This window comes from Hydra vulgaris, chromosome 11, assembly GCF_038396675.1.
Source record: "Hydra vulgaris chromosome 11, alternate assembly HydraT2T_AEP".
Taxonomy (NCBI): domain Eukaryota; kingdom Metazoa; phylum Cnidaria; class Hydrozoa; order Anthoathecata; family Hydridae; genus Hydra; species Hydra vulgaris.
Window position 1 is genome coordinate 42,738,086 of NC_088930.1, and position 24,810 is coordinate 42,762,895.

The following is a 24,810-nucleotide window of genomic DNA, read 5'->3' on the forward strand; positions in this document are numbered from 1 at the left end:
GGTGTGTTGAAAAAAGATCCATTTGTGATAATGATAAACATTAATAAACATTTAAAGTAGTTTAACATTCGCATTATAATTTATGGTCCATGTTATTTAAAACTGTTTGGCACTCCAATTATGTTACAGTACAAAAATCTTAAACCTTCTTGAAAATAATTCAGATAAATGAAAAGATTTATGTTTTGATACTACAGCTACTAATACAGGTAAAAAAAAAAATGGCTACTGGTACAACTACAATACTACAGCTACTAACACTGGTAAAAAAAAAAAATGGCTACTGGTACAACTACAATACTAGTAAAAATGCTCAGTACACAAAAACTTACAAAACTTTTTAAAGACATCTTAAAATTAATAAAACCATGGAAATGAAAAACAAACAAAGCAACATGCTATGATTCTATTGGTATGTATTTATTAAATAGATATTTTTAACAAATAACTAATAAATATTTAATAAGTATTTTTCCAGATTAACTGAAAGTAGCTGCCATTGAGTCCAATTTTAAAAATTGGAGATAAATTTCTGGTAACAAATTAATTAACAAATTTATTTTTAAGTTTTCCAGGTTTAGTTTACAAAAAACTGATAAAACTGACTATGTACTTATTTGCACCTAGGAAAATGAAGCCATTGACACAACATTGTGTCTAAAACTATCCTGTTTTTAAAAATGATAATTAATATAATGAAAAAACTTTCAGTTTTTTCATTATATTAATTATCATTTTTACTATGTTGGTAAGAATCAGTATAAGATTCTTACCAACATAGTAAAAAACTATACAAAGTTAACAGTTGTTCTGAATGTATTTTTAAATTAGTGTCATAAGTGAATTCACACTGAAAATCACAAACAGCAGCTTTTTCTGTCTGTTGTACAAAAAAGAGATAAGTTAGAAAAACTAATGCTGTAATAAAGACTTACAGCATATATATGTACTAAAACCTATATATGCTGTATGTGTATACATATTTATGTATGAATGCACAATGAAACATGCAGTCATAATGTAAAGTAACTCAAACAGTGTATTAGAGAGAATACTTTTGTATAACTGGATATGAGGTAAAAACATCAAATCCAAGTATGTGTTAACAAAGCTTCAAAAGTACCAGGTTTATTAAAAAATGCATTTAAAAGTAGAGATTCTAAATTTTGTATACTTCATCCTGAATTTACTGCTACAGCATGGAGCCCGCCAAATCAAGCTGAAATTTCAATGCTTGAAAGAGTTCAACACAGGGCCACAAAAATACCATTCTCAAATCAAATGCTTAGTTATAAAAAGTGGCTAGTTAAAATGGGTTTAATGACTTTAAATACTATAAAAAAATAAGGAGACTTGATTCATTTATACAAAATATTGAACCATTTAGAGTCAATCTTAATGTCAAACCAGTCCTTAAGTGTTGAACCAGCCCATGTTCTTCAACTAGTGGTCACAAACATAAAATTAGAATGCAGTGTTTCATCCTTTGCAAAATAAATAATTTTCATGCATCAGTTAGCTCAATAATCCATTTCTTCTCAAACAGAGTGTGCCAAATTTGAATCAAACTTCCTGATATTGTTGTAGAATCTGAGAATTTAAACAAGTTCAGAGCAAATTTAGATAAATTGTTGACAAACAATGAAAAAACTTTGATTTAAAAAAAAAAATTCTGGGCTACTATAGCTAAACGTTGCTATATAATATACTATGTTTATGCCTTATTATATTTTATTTATTGTTGGTATTGTATGTATATATTTATATATAATATATATAAATATATACATACAATATCAACACTTTAGCAATTCCAAATAATAAATCTGCTAAGCATTTAAAAGAGACATATTTTTTTTTACTTTTTTGTCTCAAAAAAAAACAACGTACCCTTGCATCTCACATAAATGCCATTCAATGTCCTTTTATTGCGCACTGCATTACCACTCTGAACCCTTTTCATCTATCGCTATGCTTCGTTACTCCTACTTTTTATCCATTATACCCCTACTTTTCATCTATTCACCCCATTTCATTTGTTACACATACTTTTCATCCATCAAAGTTATGTCATGTAACGCATATTTTTCGAGATATAATATTCTAACTTACTCCAATATAAATACCAATAAGAAGAAGTAAGGGGCAAAATATATGTTAACTTATTAAAAATAAATGAATTTTAAATACTATCAAATCAAATCTTATCAATATAAAGGAGTTTGTTTGGTCTTCAGATGGTAAAGGTACATCACAAGTAAGATTAGCCAAGTCAACCGGTGACTTGTTTTTTTAGATAAGATAAAAGATTTGTATCTTTCCTCTGACTCTAGCTTGTGTTAAATTTCTCCTTGTTCTCCTTTAGGCGGTTTGAACCATGCAATAGTCTTGCTAAATCTTTTATCACATACTTCATTTTTTAATGCAGCCTATCATCATACTATTTACTACTATCATAAAGCTGACTGGATATTTTTAAAGCTGAAAAGAATTCTTTTCTGTATTCTCTTCATGACAGTCTTTGGTTCTGATAACCTTCTGGATCTGAGCAGGAGATTATCAGTGGACAAGAGATGATGATGATGATGATTATACTTTTTCATAGTTTTATGATATCTGGGGATTATATACACAACATAGACAACAAATGAGTATGAGGCCATTCAAAAGAAAGCAAAAAAAAAATAAAAATATCTTATTTTCATATCATAGCACCACATATAGTATCATATTTTACCTCATAATTTATCTTACATAAATGTCCATTACTTTCAACAGTAACATTTTTTTTCATAAAACTTGATATAAGTTGTTCTTTAAATCTAAATGATATATAAACTAATATTTAAAAATAATGTTAATGATATAAAAAATGTATACTATGTATAAGTATATAAAAATCTTATTTATGCTATGGATTGAAGTGATTAATGTGATGTATTAATACTGTTAGAGCTGTCCAAAAAACTTTAAAAACTAAAAAAAGTTATTCTGTTTTCAATTTTCTTATGTAAAACAACTTGGATAATTGTAATTGAGAGAAAAAATACTTAGTTTCAAACATTTAGTTTGTTTTTATTAAAACTGGGAAACATTTTTAATGTTGTTACACCCATTGAAAATAACCATAAAATAATCATGATCAATTTTAAAAATACAAGTGCTTAACAATCTAAAAACTCTTAAGCACTTGTATTTTCAAAAATATGTTTGATATTTTTTGTTTAACAAGTTGGTACTTTTTGTTTAACAAGGGCACTCAATAGAAATCATTAGTGTATTAAACCATGTTGTATCATTTTATTACAACCTTGATACTATATCTCCAATGCAATAAAAACAGTTGGAAAAATTGTAGATTTACATACATAAGAAAGTGAATGAGTTGCTTGTAAAAAGTTTAAGTACCAACAAAAAACAACAACAATTAAAACAGCAAATCACATAAAGACAAAAAGAAAACTTAAATAATAAAAAAAAAAACTTAAAGACAAAACAACAACTTAAACGCTTATCAGAGATTTTAGCACCAACACTTGATGAAATAAAACAACTCTACTGTGTTTATTGACTTTGTTGATCTTGGAGATCTGCATCTAAAACTTTTTAAAGACATCAATGACCTTGATTCTTATTGCTTAGTTTACTACATTAGAGAAGTTGCTACTGATTTAATGTTAGCTCTGGCATATTTTGCTACTAAAGGTGTTAAAGTGACTCAAATTATGATGTAAAATTATGTTTGTTTATATAATCGATCTTTTACAAAAATAAAAAAATCAATGAAGTCATGTACTGAAACTCTTAGGAATAAAATGCACTTAAATAAATTATAAAGTCTGTAGATTTCGGCATATATTATGCTAATATTTTAACCTACAACAAAACGGAGAAGACGAGATTCAAATAAAATAAAAAAGTTAGTTTTTTTTGGTGTGCACTTATTCTCTTGTTTTAATCGTGTTAGGGGTGAGAGAGGAAGAGAAAAGAATTTTAGGGCATTTTTGTTCCCGGCCTTCAATCATCGCAATTTTTTGTAAAGCATCATTATTTGATATAAGTATAAACATACAAATGCTTGGAGTTAGCTCCATGTCTGGAAGTTAGCTCAAATACCAAAAAATGCTGAATCATTGTCATGAAGTCATTGAAAAAGATATAAAGATTTAAAGATTATTACTCGACTAAATCAACTTTTTATGGATTAATAAGAAATCCCTAGACAATTAAATTGACTGTTCAATTTTTCAAAGTCAACTAATATCAACTTTCAACTAGTCGACCTTTACTAAGTCGATAACAACACTAGTTTTACCAGACTTTTAAAGAATTTAGCTCCAAACTATACATTGTCTAATCAAAAGCATTTCTTAACCAAAGTTATACCACTGATGTATGAAACAAAAATCAAAGTAAAGTATGAGTTAGTTAAAGCAAATTTTGTTAGTTTAACTAGTGATGGTTGGACATGCCAGCACACAATGTCGTCATATTACAGTTGAACTGCTAGTGTTTTGACACCTGAGTATGAAATTAGATCTTACAAGTTGCACTTAACTTCATCTTGCAAGTTGCACATTTCCCCGAGTCCCACACTGGGCATAATATTAGCAAATTCCTTAATGAAGCGCTACAAACTTGGAAAAAGCATAAATCTCATCATGACTTCCTTATGATGAGATTTATGCTTTGTTAACTGATAATGCAGCCAATGTTATGTGCGCAGTTAAAGAGTCACATTTGGAGGATAAATATCTGCCATGCGTCATACATACTTTACAACTTTATAGTCAGAAAAAGTTCTTTAAAGAACAGAAGGCAGTAAATGATGCAGTTGCTGTTTTCCACAACTTAATTCAAGATGTCTCCACAAGATGGAACTTAACATATTATAGGCTTGAGAGGTTCTGTGAGCAAATTTTAAAAATTCTATAGAAAATCAATGGCAATTTGCTGAAATTCTTGTATGCATACTAAAATACTTTGAAAGCGCTACAAAAGAATTAAGAGCAGAGATGGCATGTATGTCAGAGATCATACTGTTTATTTATGCCATGGAAAAGTTTCTTGAATATGCTTGCAACAAAGCAACTGGAATCAAAACTGTTGTTAATGAACTTAAAACTGATTTTAAAAGTCATTTTTAAAAAACGCAAATATAAGGTTTATCTGAAAATTGCAACGATGCTCGATCCCTGTTTCAAATTTAAGTTTGTTTAAGAAACAGATCATAATATGTTTAAGGAAATTTTATATCAAGAGTACAACCGCTTTCATTCAGAGTATCATTTACAACAAGCAAAAGAAATTTATTTTGTTAAAGCACAGTGGATTAGATTTAGAAGGATCATGTAATTCATTTTCAGATCTTAGGTTCAGCTTCAAGAGTCTAACTCTGATCATGATGGCCAAATCAAAAAAAGAAAACTAACTAGCATGAACATAAACAGTTTCTTTGACCAAATGACTAATGAAAATGCTTTACAAAATTGTAAAAACATTGATGGAGGGATATAAGAGTACAAATCCAAGAGGAAAAACTTTAACTCTAAATGGAATATAGTATGAATAAAAAATGTCTAAATAAAATTGTTATTTTATTTATTTTTTAGATATTTAATCAAAAATTGAAGTTAATTTTCAAATCAACTAATTTTCAAATTTGTTATTTTCTATTTTCCCTGTTGTTGTTTTTTTGTTGCATTTAGCCCTGTGACTAGAAATTTATTTACAGGTATGCACACCAAAATTGCCTGTAAGCAAAACTATGTAATTCAATTATATTATACTTATATTATAGAAAAATTACTGCAAGCATGCACAAACTATACACAGGCAAGCCATGCCTGCCTGTAGTCACGGGTCTAGTTGCATTTATTATTTTTAATTTTCCATGCACCACATTTGTAATTACTAATTACTAATTAGCTAGTCATTTTTTTCATATAACATTAAACTTGTTCAAACAAGGCATAGCTAGATCATAGCTAGATATATGGCATAACGTAATTTAAAAAAAAGATTGAAGATTTGTGATGGTAATGAAATACTTTGCACGTTAAAATACATATAATTGCAGTACTCTATATATAAACATAATGTTTTTCAACAATTATTATTATCCCTAGATAATACTAATTGTTGAAAAACATCACAACTGCATAGCTAAAATTTAAAACAATACAATTACATAGCTAAAATTTGCTATCTACAAGATACAAGATAGCAAATTTTAGCTATGTAAGTGCAAAAGCTTTGACTGAGTGACTCTGGTCAAAGCTTCAGCAAATTTTTAGCATTGGTACATCCCAAATATATATATATATATATATATATATATATATATATATATATATATACGCATTTGAATTACGCAATGTCATAGGATTTTATGATCTATTTATGCCTTGATATATATATATATATATATATAAATATATATATATATATATATATATATAAATATATATATATATATATATATATACACACGCATGCACGCACACACACATATAAAAATTTAATATAATACTTTAAATAATTACCTAGAATTTTCTTTTTGAAAAAATAGTGTAAAAGTAATAAAAATATTCTCTTTCTTTTCCCATTCTTTCTTATTTATTAGATGACCAAACAGCAATTCTAAAAATGCAAAGAAACTTTTATTTTTACCACTAATAAAATTAACTCCAAAGAAATATATGTTAATACAGCAAGCAAACTTACTATTTCCTGAAAAGATTTTAAAACAATTAGGGTGTTTTTGAAAAAAAACCTCAACCAACACACTAATATGTGAGAACAACCTGATGGAAAATATTTTTGCTATTGTAAAGCGTTTTTATGAGAGTTGGTTTAAAAATTTTTAAATAACTTTCAACTGTCTCTATAGCCATTCAAGTTGATATTATTATTCTTGATATTAACAATGTTAAGAGATAAAAGTTTGCTTTAAATAATTAAACTGTTCATTAAACATTATACTAATTATTCATTAAAGAATAAAAATATATTTTTCTGGCATTTCTATGTTTGTTGGCATTAGTGACATTATTATTATAATACATAATATAAAATTTACACATTCTAAGTTGTACTTATTGTTATGCCAAAAGTCTTTTTTTTTTTGGAAACAATGTTCTTTTGAACTGAAATAAACATGATAATAAGGGTGGAAAGTTAAATAAATTTTCTTAATTATTGGAAAACCAATAATTACTTATTTTAAAAAATGAAAGCATGCTCAAACGTGCACATCTAGCCCAGTAAGTCTTAGCTTGTGTAATGTAAAAATATCTAAATATTTAATGCAAGAAAAAGAAAATTATACCACCTGAAACAAAAAAAAATTTATTAATTGGATTTAGAATTTAAAGTTTGAAACAACATTTCTAAACAAAATAAATACCTTTAAAAGATGTTGAAAGATCATTGAAGTTTGTAGTGTTGCTAAAACAATTTATAAAAGTTACAATAAATACAACAACTTTTTGTTTTTTAAATGTTTAAGGTCTACAAATTATATTTTAAAAAACTCATTGAATTTCATAAAAATTTAGGATAAAAAAGCTTTTATAAATCATGTGAACAGTCAGTTGTTTGATATTTATTTAAAAGAATTATAATTGTGAGTAAAAAGTCTTTTTTTATACTTAAAATCAGAAAAAACTGCTACATTAAACTTAAATTGCTGTTTTGCAGTAAAAATCTTTTTTTTTTTCTCACAAAACCTTTTTACTACTCCTTAATTAAAAAAAAATTTCTCATAAAATTGGATATAATTTGCCCCTAATTGTGTGTAAATATCCAATATAGTATAAAAATCACCATCTAACACCTTATCAAGGTGTTATATAACCATCTAATACCTTATCAAGGATTTAATAGGCCAGGCCAGTTCCATAGCAGAAAATGCAAATTTAAATAATTTCAAATCACTTTTTCATTAACTTTTAACAAATTGGCACTGATATAGACACATTGCAATTTATTAAAATTTTGTTTTTTACTGATAAAGTTACTTTATTCAAATTACTATAATAATTCAATAAGTCAACATAGTTTCCATGTTCTTTTTTTTCTTCCTTTCTTTTTATTTCATATAACTAAAAAATGTTTTTTTGAGAAGTTTTCGATTCATTATGTTATAAATCCTGCAACTTTCATATTAATGTAATTTCATTGTAAAATATGCAATTTTTAGATAATGTAAAAACTGTAGGTTCTATAGCAAAGCAATTAAAGTTCTATAAAGATTATTTTTAATTAAATATATAAAGTATATTTATTATTTATTTTTTCTTTTTAGTTGATGATAATGATAATAAAAAAGATTATGTATAAAGATCATGATGCAGTAGATGGATGATGAAGAGAACAATGAAGGGGCAAGTTACATTTTTAATGCATTTTAGTTATTTTAAATGAATGCTTTAAAAGTGGAATAAAAATATTTAAAGTTAGATCTAATCTTTATGTTTTTATGTTATGCAATTAGTTAACAATTTAACATGTTTTATAAAAGTTATACAACATGTTAAATTGTTAACTAGGTGCATAAAAAACTTGTTTTTAATATTAAATTTATAAATACTGTTAATACTATTATTATAAAAACTGAACACACCTTTTAAAATAAACCTTGCCTATTTAAAAAAAAAAAAAGGTATAAATTTAGTACATACAGGTGCTTGTTGGGGCTGTTGTGTATGATTAATGGAACCCCTTTGGTTTTTTACAAAGTATTTCTTGATACCCTAATCAATGACCTATTTTAAAGTTGCTTACTGGAAGGTCGTTAATAATATTTGTGAAATTATATTTAATATAATGTTTATATTTATTTTTTAAATAAAGTTGGTTGAAAGATATTTTAATTTAAATTCTAAAAGTTCTTTCTAAAAATTGTTTTCAAGATGCAGATTTACATTTTTTATCTTAACTTCCAAAGGGTTTAAAATACTTTGAATTCCAATTCTTTTGAAGGTATGATTGTTTAAAAAAAGTAGGTTGTTTCATAACAACTACATAAGGGTTTTTTAAACTCTTGGAGTATTTATGATAAGTTTAAAAAAAATTAATTAAAAGGTTTTTTGAGCAAAGCTTGGAAAATAAATCGTGGGGCAATTAAAAATACAATAGAGAATATTAAAAAAAAAATTCAACAAAATTTAAGGGGGCCCAAGGTTTTTTTAAAAAAAAGTTAGGAGTGTAATGAAGATTATAAAAACTTATAGTGGGTACTATTTTGCACAAAATTTAAGGAATATGAATACCACTAATAGATTACTAAACTAATGAACTAATCTAGGCTTGACTTTCTTTCTTCTGAGACAGAAACTGATTTTCAATTAATCAATAACTCATCACCAGTGTTCTTTGTCGCAAAGATATAACCCGATTTCAGAAAAATTATCTCGAAAGTTGCTATTAAATAATTGCTATAAAAATTAAACGTTATAACATAAGTTAAACGTATAATAACAAACACACAAAATTATGCACAAAAAACCACTACTAATGCAATTTTGTAATAAATATTACTGTTAATTTTGTTAATACAGTGTCTCAAAAATTATCCGACAAAACAAGTTTTTCCCCAAAAAAAATGTTTACGCTCTAAATTATGCTAAAAACAATGAATAGCGATACTTACTTTTTTCTGTCATTTTAATTTTATTGGGAATAGTATGTTATTTAGTGTTCATATTTTTTGATTCATGCTTCATTTGATTTATTATTTGTCCTAAAAGAAACTTAGTATCAAATAGGCTTGTAAAAAAATTATCAGACCAAGCGATATTTAGGTAAATTTAATTAATTTTATGTGAAATTTGTTGAAATATTTCAGCAAATTTTTATACAATTAATTAAATTGCATAACAAAAAACTGTTTTTATGTAGTAAAAAAAAAAAGTTTCCTATAAATAAAAGGTTTCATGTTTTTTTAAGTAAAATGGTTGGAAGTAAACATAACTGGACTGTTTCTCAGAGAAATTTAGCTGTCGATCAAGTTAATCAGGGTAAAACCTATCGTCAGGTGCAGCTAGAGACTGGAATTCCTCATAATACAGTATCTGACATAATAAAGAAGTATAATTTGATCGGAACAACAGCCACAAAAGAAGGGCAGGGTCGCAAAAAAAGACTTCTAAGAGTTTTGATAGAAACTTAATTATGCAAGTCAAGAAAAATCGCTTTATTTCTGATCGAAAAATGGCTGAGCAAGCTGAAAAGAATTATGGAATCAAATTATCCCATCAGACAATCAGAAATCATATCCGAGACCAGGGATTTCAAGGACGACTTGTGCGTTATAAACCATATTTGAGTAAGAAACACATGAAAAGAAGATTGGAGTTTGCTCAGAATTTCAAAAATATGCCGTTAAGTTTCTTGAAAAAGTACCTGTGGAGCGACGAATCGAAATATAACTTAAAGTCATCTGATGGAGCCCAAAAAGTTTGAAGAAATGCTAAAGAAGCCTACAAATTAAGCTGCGTGAGAGGAACTGTCAAGTATGGTGGTGGTAACGTGATGGTATGGAGTTCAATGGCTTGGAAGGGTGTCGAAAAACTTCAATTTATTGATACTATAATGGATCAAGATAATACAGAAACATATTAAAGCAAAATTTGAAGTCATCTGCTCGAAAACTTTGGCTAGGATCTGATTTTGCATTTCAGCAAGATAATGATCCCAAGCATAGTGCTATTAAAACCAAGGAGTGGTTTGCTGAGAATAATGTTGAGGTCTTGGAATGGCCTGCACAATCACCGGACCTTAATTCTATTGAACAATTGTGGGAAATTTTAGACCGAAAAATTGGAGATTGATCATTTTCCAAAAAAGATAACCTCAAAGTGGCAACTGAAGAAGCTTGGGAAAAGATTCAAGCAGAAGAAACAAAATCTTTAGTTGAATCAATGCCTAGACGTCTAGAAGCTGTAATCCAAGCAAAGGGAGGCCCAACAAAGTATTAAAATAATTGTTTTGTTATATAATAATTTATTATGAAACAAATAATGTGTTTGGTCGAATTTTTTTTTGACAATAAAAAAACGACCTAAGTTCCTTTATTTTAAGACTGAAAACTTTGTGATTCATATTTTATATTAAAATAAATAAAATCTATTTAAAAACATGTTCTTTTATTTTTATTAATCTTGAGTTTACCAAAAAAATCTAAATTTACAAAAATACAGCACTTTTTTTAGGAAAAATATTTTTAAAAATGTTTGATCGGATAATTTTTTGAGATACTGTAGTTTGAATACAACTCACAATTACCAAACCACAAAAATATCAAAAGAAAATTATATTTTTCTGAGTAATGTATGTATATGTACATATATATATATATATATATATATATATATATATATATATATATATATATACATATATATATATATATATATATATATACATATGGGATCGCTGGTTACAGTATATGGTATACTAACTTAACAGTAAACTTTACCGTATATTTGGTAAACTAAAAGTTAGTATATCATTTAGTATACCGATATACTTTTATTTGTTAAATATTTCCTGACTGACCTGATAATTTGATAATTATATTTTTCTTAATGAAGTAAATTACTATACTATCTTTATTGTATTATCATAATTAAAGTGATTATTAATTCAATTTGTAAATATCTTTTATTTTAGTTTTTTAAATTGTTTAATAGTTTAAAAATTTAATGTTTTATTCGAATAAATTTTTACCACGATGTTTGTGCAGCTCTTTACCTTTTTTAAAAAATTTTTTTTTTACTTGTTTTTTTGTTTATTCTATGATTTATTTGATCTGAAATAAATAATAATAATATTTAATATTATTATTGCTATTTTTATTATTATAATTATTGTTATTATTATTACTGTTAACAATATTATACTAGTTTAATCTTGTATTTAAGTAAAACATTTAAGACAAATGATCAAATTTACAAGCATGTCTCTTTTTTTGGAAAAAGTTCAACAAGAAAATTTTATTGCAAATATCGTGATCATGCTCAACTTTGAGAGGGGTGCAGCATGTAAGGGGATGTGAAAAAGCCTCTGACAATGTTAAGTGGTGCTTCAAAAATAAAAAAAGAGAAGTTTTAAGTGTTGAAAACAATTAGGAAACTTTTTTTTTTTACTACATAAAAACAGTTGAAACAAATGGCAATGAAAATATGACCTCACAAACCTCTGACGATTCGGTTTCAGCTAAAAGAACTATGCTTAATTCATACTTTGACACTATAAACAAAGTTGACATCAAAAAAATTTATAAATTGTATGCAAGGGTGTTTTTCCGTACAGAAGTACCTTTCACATTAGCTGGTTCTTCTGCTTGGAAGCAACATCATGCAAATCTTATATCTGTATATAGACCTCCATCTAATAAATGAATTAGTGGGGGCTAGAGGGGCATTGAATGCTGAAAAATGCTCAATAAAAGATTATGTTGACAGTTCAGTATATTTAAGTATAGTGACTGATGGATTTTCAAACATTAAAATTATTCAATTTTAAAATTAATGCAAATCATCGTATTAATTATCTAATTTATGTTAAAAATAGGAAAATGAAACCAGTGCTTACAAAATCAAGATGGCTTAATTTTTTAAGCAATGGTTTCATTGAAAAAAATATCTGAAAATAATTTCTAATGGCTGTGCTGCTCATACAATCTTTTAGTAAAAGATATTTTAGTAAAAGATATTTAGTAAAAGATATATACATCTCTTGTTCATCCATTTCATTTAATTCAAAATTGTGTAAAAACAATAATTTAAAGAAAATGTGAGCAATATCACATGCAGTTTTAATATGGTGATATAGTCATAATACATAAGTTGCCCATAATAGTGAATACAAATTTGTCCATTTGAATTTAGTAAACTCAGGTGCTCTTTCGTATATATCCACACAAAAATTTGAACATACGTTATACAAGATAATTTTTTCTGGTAAGATTGTCAAGGTTTTGTTAATGTTATGAAACCATTATCAAATCTAGTAGGTAAACTGGAATCAGATACTTGTTTACTTTCTGAAGTTTATTTAGGATTTATTAATTTAATGCAAATATGGAGTGAAAACTCAGTATTGAAATTTCTTGTTTTACGCCGATGGGAACTTGTTCAAACACCATCCACGGGATTTGCATACGCTCTTGATCCATAAAATCACGGTGATAAAAATATGTATACTGAACCTCCTCCATCCAGTTAAAGTGATCTTGTTATAGTCCTTGAGTTACTTCCAAAGTACATAGTTGAAACAAGAGGACTTTGCAATTATCAAACTTCGAAAAACAAAATAAAATCTTTTCAGAGACTATGTGCAAAACCGACTCAAAATTTTGCAGCTCAAATTATTTATCTTATTATATATGAATTAATGGATCCTGATATCTAGTGGAGTGTTAAAGGTGCAAGTAAATTTCCAAATTTAACAAAAGTTGCACGCAGTCTTTACTGTTCCAGCTTCTCAAGTTGCACATGAACGAATATAGAACTTTTATATTTTACACATTTCAAGGGTAGAAACTGACTTGCAAAAGATAAAGCAATTGACTTAGTTCTTATGTATGCGAATGTCACACTCCATGAAAAAGAAGCAACTATTGCTGATATAATGCTTGGTAATACTAGTGATCATGATGAGAATGATGTTACTGTTGATTGCAATCTAGAGACTTCAGCTGATACAAGTGATATATTGTTTCAGTTGATTAACTCATAACTTTTTTTAATTTGTAATAGTAATTTTAAAAAAATATTTTTTAGAATTTTGTGAAAATTATTAATGCAAATGTTTCTGTTTACTTTTTTTTATTTTTTTTTCTATTTGAATATGTTTACTTTACTATTTTTATTCAAAATTATTGAAAACACACAAATTTATTTTTAAAATTTTAGTTTTACAAAAAAAACATGTTAGCTTTAAGAATAAAGTAGTGAGATAAGAACCCATTCTCAAGTGGTCTTGATAATGGGTTCGTTTTGATCAAACCCTTTTAGTTCATCTTTTTTGTTTATCTAGTGAGGGTATGGAGCCAATTTTATAATTTTCATTTTCAAATGGTTGTTCGGCCCATAAAAAATTTGTAATTATCAAACCTCAAAAAAAATTTAAAATTTAAGGGGGTTTGGGGAGGGTTAATAGGACAGTCAGGATGAGAGCATTGATGTCTTGTATAGATGTTATTATATTATTTTAAGTTGTACTTATTTTTTATATTGGTAAATATAAAAAATTTCTAAAACATGTTTTTTTTTTTTTTACTTCTAAAGCAGTTAAATATAAAATCCAACAACAACAACAAAATTTTTTAACCCTGTGCTTATTTGACTATTTATCTAAGTGTTCAGAAATAAAGCAAATTTATCTGAGTTTTTTCCTCATTGGCTGTTTTAATCCAGAGATAATTAAAAAAGTCTTTTGTCAATTAAAAGTGATGTTGAAATCTATTTTGCAATTAGTTTTGCAATGAGTTAGTGCACCACAGTGAAGTGACCTCAAATGAGCAATAACATTTTACAACAAAACTTTTATGTAATTTAACATACAGCCGCTTTCTGAAGCTACTGTCACGTTGATTTCGGTCTATCAAAAGCTATAATTAAAATTGTAAGAAAACTAACCCAATGGAAAAACACACTACCCTAATTATAGTTATATCCAATGATCAAAATTTTATTATATTAAAAAAATTATCAAGATGATCAAAAATGTATTAGATCAACTGAAACAATGAATGCGTAAAATAAATTTAAAAAAATTTATGGCCTATATAACAAATATTGTTTTAAGTGTACAATAACAGGGAAATATTATTGATGCATTATTACACAGAGGTTTTTGACATTATCAGATTGTGTCTGCACGCATTATCAAAAAATTACTTTAAATTTATTTTAAAACAATATTACATATAAGAAATAAACCAGGGTCACAGGCCAATAAATACTAATGACTTACTGATAAACACAATCCTACCGATAGTTAATCAAAAAGCGTTTATTATATAATGTAACTTATATTAAATATTATAATAAATTGCTCAAACAAAAACATTGAATAAAAAATACAGTTGTTTTATGTAAACCGTTAAAACTTTGTTACAAACTGGTTTGCCAAAAAAAAGTTTGTTAACGGTATACTTTACAGTATACTTTACATATTTTATTTTTTACAGTATTGTGCTGTAAAAAACGACATCTATCTGTCATTTTGTCCGACATATATTTACATTTATTTTCTAATCATTTTAGTTGTTCCAAAATTATTAATAAATTCAGTATTGTTTATAAACTTTATTTTTTGAACTTTTTAATTTTTTATACAAAACAAAATTGAAGTTGAACACACGACTACATTAATAAAATGCGTCGTTTTTTTGAGTTAATCCATTTTTTATAAGGCGCCAAAGCATTACACTTTTTTGAATTAAGTAGCCTGGTTTTTATTATTTATATTAATATGTTGCAATTAGTTATTAATTTAAACTTATAGTTTAGTATTTATTTTATTTTTTGTCAGATGGTTTTTATAAACTTAAAACAAATATTTTAGTTTTTAAAACCCCTTTTATATTTATTTTATAAAAATTTTAACGTAATAGTTATTTTAATGCTTATAGAAACCAGTAATTTTAATTACACTATTAAATTTGAGTTGTTACATAACACTTGTTTTCACTCTAAAAATTTTCGCTATTAAAAGTGTTTATAAAATTAATCCTCGAAAAAGTTTGAAAAGATTTTTTTTTAAATACATATTTATATAAATGTAATTACTTATAATATTCTTTGATAATTTAAATAAAATGGGTTCATTGCAAACATTATAATTAATTTGTAACTTTAGTTAAAGTAATAAGTAAACTTAATAATTTATGCATTTAATATATTTATATAGTAATTCGTGTATGTAATGATTTTGTAATTTTATTATACATTTTTATTTCATATTTAATTATGTATTTAGTAACTACATAATTTATGTATTTAATATATTTACATAATAATTTATGTATTTAATAATTTACAAAGTATTTTGCATAGTATAGAAATTTTTAAAAAACATAATGTAAATATATTTTCCTTTTCAAAATTTAATTTTTTGAGCTTAGATTTTTTTTTTCTTCAAGATTTTCTTTTTGTTAGATAATCTTACAAATTGAATGGTCAAGTTGTAAAAAAAAATTCTTTTATGCGTGGTCAGGAATAGCGTTCGATCAAACTTCTTTACAAATCTGAGTATTTATCAGACAAATTGTCCAGTACAAAAAAGTTTGTTATTTCAAGCCCTACCATAAGTTATTTACTAAATTTTTAGTATATATTAACAAAAGTAAAAATAGTAATAATCTATAATAAAATTAAATACCTGTCTATGGCTAAAATAGGAGATATAAATAAACATTTCATATTAAAAAATTTTTTATTTTTGAGATCATTGTGAAATCGTCCATAAGAAAATGTTATTCTTTTTCTTATTGACATCATTGATGGTGGGTCTCTGACAAGTTTTAAACATGAACCAATCCAATCGTCATTTGATGATGGATTTCTATAGATTAAAAACAAAAATACTTTATTTTAATCCTTTTTTTTTTTTTTTCAATTAGATAAACTTCATATTTCTGAGATAATAATTTTAAGATTATGAATATTAATTTATCTTAGGATATTAATTTCGATAACTTAAACAAAAAAAAATTTTTAAACTACTGTTGCTTTTTGTAAAACTTTTAGATAAATTATTTGAAATAATTTTTTGCAAAAGAAATTAAAAAACAAACCTATAATATATTTAAATGGCACCCTATATTAACTATTAAATGGAACCCTATATAAACTAGGGTGTCACTTAAAATCAATATAATATGTAATATAAATACCTGGTATGCATTACTAATAATCCAGAATAATATGTAAATTATATATGCAATAAATAATTTAAAAAATCAGGTAAAACGCTGCATGTTTTTAAAATTTTTAACCAAGTATTAACATTTGAATAAAAAGTAAGAAAAAAACTAAAAACTCCATCAAAGTTTAATTTTTTTCAAATTTTGTTTAACTTTTTTTCATTTCAGTTCATGCAACATCTTAAATCTTTGCAAAAATTAATAAAATAACTCGAACATTTTACTTCGCCACAATGTTTAAATTAATATTTTTAAAATAGTAAAATTTGTTAAAACAAAACTTTTTTTCATTTAGAAAAATTATAATAACTTTGTTTTAGATTTAAGGTTGCAATCTGTAATGATTTTATCTTTATATTTTCAAAATTAGTTCAATAAAGTTGAACTTTCTGAAAAAAAGTAATGATATGTCAAATCTAATGTCAAATATGTAATATTAGACATTGTATTGTTTATTTTAATATTATTAATATTAGTATGCAATATTAATGTCTACAAAATTGAATTTAGATTAAATACTACAAAGTATTTTAATATTTTCATTAATTTTTTTTTTTTATTATTTTTTGGAAAACTTGTATAAAAACCTTATTATATAGAATCAATTTTTTTTTTACATGACTAGTGTTAGTACTATTTTTTAATGTTTAATATTTTTTGCCATTTGATGATGTTCATCAGCAAAATCCTGCCGTCATTTATATTAGTGCTGCTAACTTGTTGCTGGCACATTTTTAACCAGGCTACCATTGTAAGCACATTAATACCATCAAGCAGACAAGCCAAGTACACAACAGCGGTTGTAATATTTTAAATGTCGTTATGAAAAAGTTTTTTTTTTAATTTAGTTTTACTGTCAAACTTAAAGTGTAAATCATTCTTGATTAAACACTGTCTATTTAAAAACAATATGAATACACACAGGTTTATTGTTTAAATGTTTTAAATATCAAACTTTAAATGCAAAAAATATGTATTAACTTAAATGTAGAAAATCACCAGCAAATATATATCAAAAGTTTTTAAAGTAGTTTCAAAATAAATTAAAATAATAGGTATTTTCAAAAAAAAAAGTTCAAAAAAATGTGTTGAATGAACTCTTTTATTAATTTCAAAAACAAAATTGGAAGTTATAAAAAAAAAAAACTAAAAGAAAGTACCTAAGTTGCTCATCCAACTCCTGTAATAATGGTAAATGTAAAGTACTTTCAATAAGCTGCTCATTTGTTAAATTCAATTCTCCTATCAAATTGACTTTGAAGATTATTTGTTGAACATATGCAAAGTTCTGAAACAAAACAAAAAAATGTTTTTTTTGTTCCCATTATGTATTTTTTTTTTTTTACTTTTTTTATGTTATTTTTATTATATTTATATATATTTTTTAATTTTTATTTTATTTCTATTTTTATTTATACATATTTAAATTTATTATCTTATTATAAAAATATATTTTTTATAATTATTTTTGTGATTTTTATTTATTTATTATGTATTATATTTCATTTTCATCTATTTACAAAAATGATTAATTACAGAAATATAACCATATTTAAACCTTGCCGTAACCCTAATCCTAAGCCTGACCTTGATGCTGACCTTAATCAAACCCTCAGTCGATGTAGCAGCACTCCCTTGCAAGTCAGGCTATTTGATAGTCGATGCGTGTACTTTTCGCTCTTTATAAAAGTTGCTTACAGGGACAAATTAACAAGTACACAAAAATGTCCACAATAATACTAATGTCCCCATTAGGGTGTGTCATTTAAAAAATTGATTTCAAAAAGGTTATATTAAAAAAATATTAGGATTTTATATATAAATAAGAAACATAACCTTAAATTTTGTTGAATTTTAGCACTAGCTACATTTTTTTTAATTTTAAATTTTACTCTTTATGGCTATTCTACAAACTACTAGGTGCGCACCCACAGAAAAATGGTTAGCTGTTTTATATAATTTTTTCTGCCTAGAGTCAAACAGTTTTATTTTTCATTATTTTAAGTATTCTATTTATTGCAATATAAAGAAAAAATTTTAAAAATTCTGCTTATGTGTGTAAAATATGTAACAATATCTTTATAAAAACCCTTATATTTTGTTGCAAAATACATTTTAGGGCTTCTTATACATAGGGCAGTTTGGCACCCTATTGTTAGATAGCCCTTCAATTTTTGTAATCCTTATAGTACAAGCTTTCTCATAAAATAAATTCATTTTAGGCACATATTTTTGTCTATAAAAATAAAATTTGTTATATTATGACAACTAATAGTATTAAAAAAAAACACTACTATTTTATTAAAATAAAAATTAACCTATTGAATATTAAGTGTTAATTAAATATAATAATATAAAACATATAGGTTGAATATTAAAACAACAACAGAGTGTTAAACTTTTTGAGCGCAACAAAAACTAATAATTAAAAAATCACTATTATTTAAGTATAGTTTCGAAGTTCTATCGTGTCTTTCTTGCTCCTATTAGCAAACATCAACTCTCTGCTAATGAATTGGGCTCTTATGTAAGCTTCTCTTCTTTCTGATGTGTGGACATGTCCTGCAGCTCTGTGACTAGCTGTACACACCTCTCAAATGATTGTGTATGTGAACTCCATTAAGGAAGAACCATGGGGTTATTAATTAAATCTTTAATATCCGAAGATGTAAAATTGCATGTCAAAGGTGGTTCTGTTATATTATTGCTCCAGTCTATCAAACTAAAAAGATTTTTAGCATTAATGTTAATATCAGGTGTTCTTCATGATATTTTTCACAAAGCGTAAAAATAATTTCCACAGCTTGAACTCTTTCTACTTTACTCTCACTGCATATCATAGCTTGTAAAATAGCTTCTAAATGGGCATACCAAGCTGATCTTTTAGTTGGGGGGCATTACAATATCAAAAACTGGTTTCCTCTGGCTTCTGAGGAGTTCTACTTGGTATAAAACGTGTCTTGGTCCCTCATCTCAACATGGTTTAACTTTTATGTTAAACCAGTTTGTAATATAAACACCAAAAATAAATTCGAAAACCTATGTAAGATTTTGAAGGTTGATACCATATAGGCCATGCTGAGAAACCCAAATCCTGCAAAATCTTAATGCTGTTGTGAACCACCTGCTATGGCAAACAGGTCCTATTTTTGGCATTGCTAACTGCTGAGGTAAATCACCAGACCTTATTGCTTTTGTAACCATAGCTCTGATCAGTACTTAAACCTTTTATTACTTCAGGGCTAAGAACAATTAATGCAGACCCAACATTAATTTTTGTAAATCTGGGATTAATTTCAAGACTTGCTGCTGTATTTAACATCTTTCCCAGTAGTCAAGACCACTTATTTCCACATTTTGTTAGACGGTCTAAGCTTATAATTAAATGTCTTAACCCTAACTTGTTTGTGTGAAGACCACACACAATCCACACTAATCTCTTTCTCAATTTTTTTTTCCACCTATTGCATCACACCACCTTCCCAACCAGTATTTACAATTGTACTGTCTCCTCTTATAGTTTTTAGTTGTGTTCCTAAATTTCTTTCCACCAACCAGTTAACCAAGTGGTCTGCAATTACCTAAGCATGTTTTCTGTGATCAGTCTAATCAGGAACAAAATGAAATAGACATCTTTTACCTGGTTTAGTAACTACAGAATAATGTTCTTCCTTAAGAAGACTAGGGAAATACCTACCATCAAATCCTGTTAATACTTTTGTTTTATCTTTCCTCCCATCGAAAAAAAATACAGAAAACACATTATATTCAAGATCTTTATTACATTTACTATCTAATTCGATTGCTATACTATTGGAAAGTACTAATTCTCTAGAACTTTATTTGGTTCTGAGTCAACTTTATTTGTTTTTTTAATCTAAAAAAATTAATACAAGAATTAAACTTTTTGTTAATAAGTTAATAGTTTATAAAAAATCTAAAAAGTAAAAAAAAGATTTTAAGATATTTTTATAAATCACTATATCAATATTTAATTTCTCCAAAAATACTTTATTAGAATTATTTACTAACAAACATATTTTATTATTACTTGATTAATCTGTGAAAAGCAATTATAATCTTCTGGAATCATTTGGTTGAGTTTTTCTTCTTTTTTAAATTTTTTAACTCTCTTTTCTAATTGCTGATACTCCTTTTTTCTCTTTACAACTTGTTTTATTTTTGTTGATTCTATAGTATCAACTCCACTAATATAATAATGCACAAAACTTCCAACTTTGTCTCTCTGTGAATTGATAAAGCTGAGTTCTATAACCGGAATTTTATTTTCATGTACACACATACATTTACTGCTGTGCCTGCTTTTTACAGCCTTGATCACAACCACACTCCGAACAAAACATTATTAAACATTTACAGGATAAAATATCAACAAGTTTGTCAATTTTTTTAATGAAACGATCCTTTATTGATTTTTTTACATTTCCAAGGCACATTACACTTCAGTTTGGCTTTAATACTACATTCTTTTGTTACTATTGGATGTAAAAACTTGCAATTAGCTTTTTTCCATTGAGCAGATAAAGATAGAGTCATATCATTAACTAGTTTATAGACATATAGTTTATAATTTCTTTTATTAAGGTTACTGGTCTCTCTCAAAAATATTCCATATCATAAAATGTCCCATGCAGTAGGGAACTCAGATGGTAAAAAGGGTTTTCCTTTTCCAACATATCTACTTAAGTGATCATATCTAATTAAGTGAACATTTCCAACATTTTTACTTAAGTGAGCATATCTACTTAAACTGATAAATTTCTTGTGATTTTTGGTGCCATTATTTTTATTAGAAATTTTTCAATAATCCAAGTAATTTTATTTTTAATTTATTTTTATCAAGCTAATCGTTTAAGTTTTGAAAAATATCTTCTTATAGGTTCAAAATAAATTTCTTCCACTTAAAGTTTAATTTTTAAACAGAAAATGAAATATGCCATTGTTCAAACGATTTTTAAAATATTAGCAAACTGAATACATAAAAACCCAAAAAAATGTAGCTACAGCTTAATTTAATTTATTTTTAAAAGTATTACTCCATTCTATTTATGAAATCTTACCATTATTTCACTATAAAATTTATTTTTTTGAAAATTTTGGGTTTTAGTCGTCAATTGACACACTATATATATATATATATATATATATATATATATATATATATATATATATATATATATATAATCAAAAAAAAATTTAATATCTAGTGTAAAAATATCTATTTTTAGTTGAGCGAAGTTTTTTGTACAAGTTAGCTAATGGTTCGACTTAACCAGGGTATGATTAAGTGATAATATGATAAAGTAAAATAAAAAAATTGATAAGTGATTTTTACTAAAGTCTTAATTGCTTGACTACTACCACAATGATTTATGAAATACATAAAAAATACTGCAAAATGATGAGTAACAAATAATATTTATCAGTTATGTTTTTAGAAACCACTTTTATGTAATATTAATAGTATTTCAAATTTTATTACCCAAGTGAAAAATCAAATAGAAAAACTTGTTATTTGAAAAAATTAATGAAATGTGTGAAAGCAAAATCATTTTGGCTGAAAAAATAAAAACATAAAAACTTCTGCTAGGCTAAGTGTAAAGATAAAATTAGTATTTACAGTTAACTTAGCATTTTATGATTTGGAAAATATTCATACAATAACAATACATTTTTTAAGTTATCATTATTTAAAATATTATAAAATTCATATATGTTAGATTGATGCCCTAAATATTAAAGAAACTTTGTTGTGAATAAAAAACCAGGTACTATATGGACTGGTGGATGTCACAAGTTAAAATTAAGAAAGTAGTTTTTTTTATTCATTTATAAATAAAAATTTTAAAGATATTCCAGTAGTTTAAATTAAATAAAGATTAATTAAAAAAAAAAATTAATCAAATGGAAATATTCAAACACATCTGCAAACACATTCAACAAATCTGCAGACAAAAGCCATAGAAAGTTTACTTAACAAAGGCCATGCAGAGTTCACCCAACAAAATACCTAAAAATTTCACTCAACTCTATAAAAATCTCCACTCCATTAAAAATCTAATAAAGTAAAAAAAACAATTTTAATTCAAATATGGAAAATGTTACTTGTGTAATAGAAAAACTAATCATACTATGATTTAATTTATTTAATAAAAAAAAGGTAATGAAATAAAAATCAGTGATACCAAAAATTAAATCAAACATTTAATTTAATTTCACACCACAACACCATCACTGCATCACACAACCTCTTTTCACACAAAGATTAATTTGCAGGTAGGAACATTTGTAAATATATATTTTTATTGTTGTTAATTTTAAACTTTTATCTAGAGTGAAGGTAATGTAACTTTTTTTTATACTAAATTAAAACTAATTAAAAAATCTTAATTAAATTTTATTTCTCTCAAAGTTAAAGTTCTTGAAATATGGCTTGAGAATAGCATTTTCATACTGCATAGGAAAATAATTTACAACATACTGCACTCAAAATAATATGAGTTACATATTAATATTAATGACTTAATATTAATATGTAACTCAATATAATATTTAACTTAATATTCTGTATAATATGTAATTATATGTAATATTCTGTATAATATGTAATTATATATTTAATATTCTGTATAATATGTAACTTAATATTCTTTATTTTTTGAGTACATAACAAACATGTTTAATAAACAAAATTATTTTATCAAATCAACATTCAAATCTCCTGTTAAATAAAGGTGACATTTAAAGGTATAAAGAAAAAAAACATTTAAACAATAAACGTTTAGACAAATAGAAAACTATCATTTACACCTATATATTTACACCTAAATATTTAAAATATTTTAATAAAAATGCTTTAAATTGAATTAAAGTGAACTAACTTTTTTCTGATGGGTTATGTAATGAGAAATTGTGGAATAAGATATTATATAAAAATTTTTTTAGAGAATAATAAAAGTAGATAAATTTTTATTTTGCATAACAAATAAAGTAGTACATTTTGATTTTGTATTGATTTTTTTTATAACCCCAAAAATTTCTGATAAAAAATCTTTTAATATAAACAATACTCTGATTTATAAATATTTTTTTGGCTATAAAAGTAAACTTTGTAGACATGTTGGTACAAAAGTAAACTTGGCAGACATGTTAACTTACAGATTTATCTTCAAAGAACTCAGATAGATTTTGAGAGATTGGAGTTATGTGTGTTTTGTAATTAACTATAACTCTCTGAAATAAGAATGCCAGAATCTTTTCGAATAAAGGGAAACTTGTAAGTGGCAAACTAAAAAACAATATAAAAATTAAAATCATAAATTTTCAAAAACTAAATTTAAAAAATCAAACTAACCTGCATACAACAACAACACTAATACTGAAGCCCAATAGAAGAATAGGGTGTTGCGAACAAAATGTACCATAACGATAATATAGTCGACTTACATGCTGTCTTAAAATGTTTTTCTTTCGTATTAATTTTGACAACATAACTTATTGGCTTGTTTTGAAAATAGTATTAATATATGTATATTTTATTACAGAAAAATGATTTCCGACTTAAATCAGCATTCAGTAAAATTAATACAAACACAAACATATAAACACAAACAAATAGTGAAGAAAACAAAAGTTTTTTTTGTGTGTATATATATAGCATTTATAAATATATATATACAGCCCTCGGAAATTAAGAAAAATGAGGTCAGCAACAACATGCAGACCTTAATCTGTTAGAGGTGGGCATTAGGTTGGCTTAAAAATTGAATACAAAGGTTTTACCATAAAACATAAAAACAAGGTCGGCAATTTTTTGCCAACCCTAACCACTAATGTCATACTAAAATAGG

At 25.6% G+C, this 24,810-nt stretch overlaps 1 protein-coding gene across 2 annotated transcripts in view; it reads right to left on the bottom strand.

The window, feature by feature from the left end:
• Positions 1-24,523, bottom strand: part of LOC101235467 (sterol regulatory element-binding protein cleavage-activating protein) — an 87,811-nt gene extending 63,288 nt beyond the window's left edge. Inside the window, exons 1-7 of one of the 2 annotated variants that reach the window (XR_010641506.1) lie at positions 24,315-24,505; positions 24,119-24,248; positions 18,100-18,227; positions 16,396-16,578; positions 7,409-7,449; positions 6,546-6,642; positions 2,738-2,822 (exon numbers count right to left, since the gene is read on the bottom strand). Coding sequence is in view for 1 of the 2 variants with exons in the window: in XM_065808903.1 (XP_065664975.1) it covers positions 2,738-2,822; positions 6,546-6,642; positions 7,409-7,449; positions 16,396-16,578; positions 18,100-18,227; positions 24,119-24,248; positions 24,315-24,451 (801 nt within the window). In the remaining variant the exon portion in view is untranslated. Of the gene's footprint in view, positions 1-2,737; positions 2,823-6,545; positions 6,643-7,408; positions 7,450-16,395; positions 16,579-18,099; positions 18,228-24,118; positions 24,249-24,314 lie in introns of both variants that reach the window. The other variant, XM_065808903.1, reaches the window with a different exon arrangement.
• Between the last annotated feature and the right edge of the window lie 287 nt (positions 24,524-24,810).